This window comes from Peromyscus leucopus, chromosome 10 (assembly GCF_004664715.2).
Source record: "Peromyscus leucopus breed LL Stock chromosome 10, UCI_PerLeu_2.1, whole genome shotgun sequence".
Taxonomy (NCBI): domain Eukaryota; kingdom Metazoa; phylum Chordata; class Mammalia; order Rodentia; family Cricetidae; genus Peromyscus; species Peromyscus leucopus.
Genome location: NC_051071.1, coordinates 1793217 through 1799216, shown reverse-complemented (window position 1 = coordinate 1799216; position 6000 = coordinate 1793217). Strand labels below are relative to the sequence as shown.

At 52.6% G+C, this 6000-nt stretch overlaps 1 protein-coding gene across 1 annotated transcript in view; it reads left to right on the top strand.

Annotated features, from left to right (window-relative positions):
* The first annotated feature begins 227 nt into the window (after positions 1-227).
* Positions 228-6000, top strand: part of Man2b2 (mannosidase alpha class 2B member 2) — a 29914-nt gene continuing 24141 nt past the window's right edge. Inside the window, exons 1-3 of the mRNA XM_028882343.2 lie at positions 228-392; positions 1053-1199; positions 3167-3272. Coding sequence (XP_028738176.1) covers positions 255-392; positions 1053-1199; positions 3167-3272 — 391 coding nt within the window. The 5' untranslated portion in view covers positions 228-254. The remainder of the gene's footprint in view (positions 393-1052; positions 1200-3166; positions 3273-6000) is intronic.

Genomic DNA, 6000 nt, shown 5'->3' with positions numbered 1-6000 from the left:
GATTGTTGTCCTGGAAGGCTTCCCGGTGCGGAGACAACAGCACTCTCCAAGGCTTGGAGCACCGCGGGAGACGAGAGGTGCATCGTGCACTCCAGCCGACAGGGGGCGCCCAAACCGGGACAAGCTCGTGCTCTATCCGTCGGCTTGCTGCGCTGGCGCGCTCCCGCCGACAGGGGGCGCCGCGGTCCACGGACCCGGAAGTGGGCTGCTCCGCCCGGGACCCGCCGCCGGGGCAGTGTCCCGCCCGCCAAGCCATGGGGCCGCTGCGCTGGCTGCCGCTGCTCGGCCAGCTGCTGCTGCTGCGGCCACCCGCGGCCCAGCCGGCCGGCCCCATCCAGGCCTTCGTGGTGCCCCACAGCCATATGGACGTGGGCTGGATCTACACGGTCCAGGTAAGTGGCGGGCGTTCCTGATCCCCTTGCACAGTAGCTGCCCCCTGCGGGGTGCGCCCGGCCCAGTCGGGAAGCGGGAGGTGGCCTGGGTTCCAGCCTCCACCCTGGGACCCTGCTGTCTGAGCCGCAGCCCTGGGCTGGTCACTTCCTGCCTCGGAGTCGTGGTATCACATCTTACTGGATGGTCCCTACAAAAGTCAGGGCAGGAGAGTGTGTCCCCAAAGTGTGGGTTGACAGGTGACCAGTCTTCGGGAGTAAGCCTGGAGTAGCATAAGGTGGGGCTGGCTTCCAAGCATGTGAATGTCAGCTGACTCCTGGGAAGTGGGCTGGCCCTCTGTGGTGCTGACACAGGGGCTCGCCAGTTCAGCTTCCTCTGCACACCACCACCCCAGCCCGGACAAGCTTGGGGTTGGGCTTGTAACCTCGTGGTTCCTTCTGTTCAGAACCTTGGACAGGGCGGCTTTTCCCCCATTTATTGCCTCAGTTTCCCCATCTGTAAAGAGAAAGCGGTGATCCCTACCCATGCCCCTTAGGCCTGGGTGCATTGGGGTATTACGTATCGGGACACTTGGTCTCTGGATCTTCTCTTTCTTTGGTCCTTTGGGCTTACCACAGCCCTCAGCCTCTCTGGAGCTTGTGTGATGGCGTTTGCCTCCTCAGGAAAGCATGCGGTCCTATGCAGCCAATGTCTACACCACTGTGGTGGCGGAACTGACCCGTGGCCAGCAACGCCGCTTCATCGCTGTGGAGCAAGAATTCTTCCGGCTCTGGTGGGATGGTGTGGCCTCTGAGCAGCAGAAACACCAGGTAAGGCAGAGACAGGGGTAGCAGGATATATATGGGTCCCCAGGTACCCCAAGTGTCTGTGAAAGTCCCAGCAGGAGACTAGATAGCGAGTTCCAGATGTGCTCAGGGACATGCCAGCTGTTAAAAAAAAAAAGTGTGGTCAGAACCTCTGCCCAGGGACAGGGTGATGTAACCTTTTCTATCTTTTCTTTTTCTGCCTGTTCTTGTGGGGGAGGGGGAGTCCCCCCACAAGGCAGCACTCCTTCCCCAGAGGCATGGGGGTTAGTGCTGAATCAACACCCAGGTGAACCTTGCCCCCTCCCCTATTGGCACACACTGACTCTCCCCTGCCCCTGCTGGCTGGGTTTGGAATCCTCAGGGGCAGACAGTGTCATACAATACAGAGAACCTGGGCAGGTTGGTGCCTGGTCCTACCATGGCTTCCTCTTTTATAAAATGAGGTAGTAGGCTCCCAGCTTGGACAGCTCATGCCAAGAAGGAATCTGAGGAAACACCTGGAACAATACTTAGGTGCTCTTAGTTCTCTTCCCTTCCCAGCATTCACCTTTCTTTTTCTTTTCTTTCTTACTTTTTTTTTTTTTTTTTTTGAGACAGGGTTTTTCTGTGTATCCCTGAGTGTCCTAAAACTCGCTCTGTAGACCAGGCTGGCCTCGAACTCACAGAGATCCGCCTGGCTCTGCCTCCTGAGTGCTGGGATTAAAGGCGTGCGCCACCACTGCCCAGCTGCGTTCACTTTCTGAGCAGCTCGTGAGCTGTGGAGAGCTTAAGTCACTTGAGGTAGCCAACTAAGCAGGCTTAGCGGGAGTCTACTAGGTCTTACTGGAGCCAGGCTGAGGATCCTGTCAAGCCTGTCAAGTCATGGTGCATGACCTCGTGTTTGAGGCCACTTACCTGTACCAGCCATGGGGATGGTTGTGTAGACTTACAGAGATGGTCTGGCCACTGTCTCGAGGGTTTGCAGTTTATGAATAAACAGGGATGTCGGACTCTAGAGCCCGCCTCTTCCAGTGGAGTCTGTCTCCAACCCTCTGTGAGGGGCGTGGCTTGGGGTAAAGCTCTAGGTAGGAATCTACTAGTGCAGTTCCCTGGAGGCCAGGATTTTGTCTGCTGTGTTCAGTGCAGAATCTCCAATGGCTGGACAGTTCCTCATATGTAGCAGGTGGCTTGGGATAAGCCACCTCAGCACACAAGCCAAAAGCGCCATAAGGGCTGCCTGGCAGCCCACTGCCCACCCTCACACCCACCAATTTTCTCTACCTATCCCTGCATTCATTTATCTAACATACATTCGCCAGCAAGACCACACCGAATCCAAGTTGCCAGGCCCCCAAAGAAGACAGGCTGAGGGGCCGTTCCCTGAATTAAAGGATCGGAATGACAGGTGACAGTTTACAGTGATGTATGGCCCCAGGTTGAAGGGGTGTGCCAGGAGAGGAAACTGCTGGGGCACTCTGAGGTTCATGGGAAGCCTGATGATTGTACAGTAGTGTTAGCATTCTGTTTCTGGGTTGGGGTGATAACACCAGGGTTAGCATCATCCTCATTCCTCGGAGGCATGCACAAAAGTGCTCAGAGTAAAGCAGGCTGCAGCTAATTCACCCTAAGCGCTTTAGACAGAATGGAACAAGGATCTAGACATGGAAGTATTTAGGCAAAAGGGTCTAAAAATGTGGCCACTGAGTGGTTCTGGCGAGGAGTATGAGGAAGCACTTTGTTCTGCTCCTCCAGTTTTTTTTTTTTTTTTTAAGTTTCAAGTTATTTGAAAATTAAAAACACATTTATGGACACAGACATGGATCTAGGTCTCAGCTGCCATGGGCCATGTGCTTCTGAGCGTAGAGGACATGGTGTGCACCAGGGCAGTGTCCTGATTTTGTGGAGTGAGCAGGATGGGAGTTTCATGAAGGCCCCTGAGCAGCGCTTGGGACCTATGACCTGGCTGTCTTCTTCTGCCTGCCTGTGCCCAGGTTCGCCAGCTCCTGGATGAAGGACGCCTGGAGTTTGTTCTCGGAGGCCAGGTCATGCATGATGAGGCTGTGACCCACCTGGATGACCAGATCCTACAGCTCACAGGTTTGGCCACTGTACTCACTTCTTTGTGTGTGTGTGTGTGTGTGTGTGTGTGTACTCACTTCTTTATCATTTCTGATAACTAGCTGAAAACCAGTTAAACTGTTTGCTTGGCCTATGGTTTCTGAGAGTTCAGCCTACAGTTCCTGGCTCTGTTGACTGTGGGTCTTTGCTGAGGCAAAATGGCAGAAGGACCATGTGGATGAGGACATTGTTGATTTCGTGTTGGACAGGAAGGAACCACAGACAAAGTGGACCTGCCCCAGTGACCTACATCCCCCAGTCAGGCCCTACACCCTAAAATTTTCAGTACCTACCACATGAGGACCAAGCCCCCAGTATATGAATTTATAGGGCAGTGGTTCTCAACCTGTGGGTCTCGACCCCTTTGTGAGTCGCATATCAGATATTTATATTAAGATTCATAACAGTAGCAAAATTACAGTTATGAAGTAGCAATGAAATAGTTTAATGGTGGGAGTCACCACAGCATGAGGAACTGTATTAAAGGGTCGCAGCATTAGGAAGGTTGAGAACCACTGCCCTAGGGGATATTTCATATTCAAGCCGTCACACTCACCCTGCCTGTCACTCAGATGTCTGGAGTCAGCAGAAGTGTATGCCTGGCCTCCATGTCCTGAGATCTGCCTGCTCCTCTGAGCAGGGTGCTTTGGCAAAGGGAACAGTGATCTTCTAGGTCTACAGGGATTTGAGTAAAGGGGTTAAAAGTCAGGGGTCCAGCGTCAGGTGACCTAGGACCATCATGGCCCCAAGGACCTTGGCCTCAGGAAAGGGATGTATCATCAAACCCCAATTCTCCCTTGAGAAATTAGTTTGAGACAACATTAATACCTGCCTCTTGAGAGAATTAAATTGGGATAAATACATGCAAAGTACTTAAGTAGACTATCCGATTCCCTAGAATGCCCGGTGAATGTTGTCTGCTCCCACCACCACCATTATGACTGCCATCGTCACCTCTGTTCTTCTTCCATTACTCCAACATCACCACCACCACCACCACCACCACCACCACCACCACCACCACCATCACCATTATCTCCATCACTACTACCCTCACCGTTATCACTAGCACCATCACCATCATCACTACCACCATCACCATCACTACCAACCACCATCACCATTATTACTACCACAATCACCATTATCACCACCACAATCACCATCACCATCACCATTATCTCCATCACTACTACCCCCACCATTATCACTAGCACCATCACCATCATCACTACCACCATCACCATCACTACCAACCACCATCACCATTATTACTACCACAATCACCATTATCACCACCACTACCACCACCACCATCACCATTATCTCCATCACTACTACCCTCACCGTTATCACTAGCACCATCACCATCATCACTACCACCATCACCATTATCACCACCACAATCACCATCACCACTGTCATCTCCACCACTATCACCAGTGGCATCCCATCTCCCCCACTACAGTCATACCTGCACACTCTGTCCCTTCTCCCTGCCGTCACCTCCAGCTGCAGTGACACACTTTGCTCACAGTCCTCATGGAGGCTGAGGATGCCCTGGGATCCTTAGCCTCCTTTTGTACATGTGAAAACTGAGACCCAGGGGACTGGAGAGATAGCTCAGTGGTTAAGAACAGGTGCTGTTCTTGTAGAGGATCTGGGTTCAGTTCCTGGAATCCACATCAGGAAGCTCACGACTTTCTGTAACTTCAGCTCCAGGGCATCCAGTGTCCTCTTCTAGTCTCTGCACTCACATCACTTATCCACCTAGATATGCATATTTAAAAAAATAAATCTTAAAAATAGAGTTGTAAAAACTGAGATCCAGTGAGTGAGGTGACTTGGCCAAGGGCCAATAGCCAGTACTAGACTCAGGGCCCGTGGCTGAGCAACAGGTCCCGTGATCTCGGCACTCTGGCTTGGGCCCAGCTTCCCTGGTAAAGCCCAGAGGGGAAACACACTGTAAAGGGTATTAGCACATTTCTTGACTATCTTTGGAAATAAGGGAGGAGACCTTCACTGAGGCCCACCACGCTTACTAATCCACGTGTTATCAGCTGTCTCCATAATCCATGCTGTTGAAAGATAAACTTAAGCACATAAGAATGGTGGGCCTGATTTGGACAGGCAACCTCCGACTGCAGGCAATCCAGGGAAACACTGACGGGGTGGAAGCGGATGTGGAATGGACTCCTTGGTGGTTCCTGGCTGAGTGAGCTTACTCTTCTTGGTGTTGGCACTGCAGTGGGCTTTGGTTTGCACATGCGTATTCCCCAGGTTGTGGAGAAGTCACCGCCTCATGACTTCTCCATCACTGACTGAGCTTGCTCTCTGCTCCTGTCAACTAGAGGATCAAATGTCTAGGGGAGGCAGTTAGCAAGCCTTTGACTCAGACTCACTGCATTCTTCACCACAGGCTGGCACTGTGCCCTGACCAGTCAGGGCTCTGCCAGTATGGGAGTGGCTAGGGAGATTACCTGTCCTCAACATTCTGCTGTTGACCATGCAGCCTCTTGCTCCATCCTCTCTGTTTCCTGCACATCCCAGTCTGCCCTGCTGGCAGAATGATGCTCGTCCATGTCCTCTGCCTGACCCTTACCCACTCCACACACCTGACCCACCAGACCACCAGCCTCCTCCGTCCCTTTTGCCTTCCTGACCATCCTTGCTCTCTGAGCCTCAACCTTGCCTATGGCTTATTACT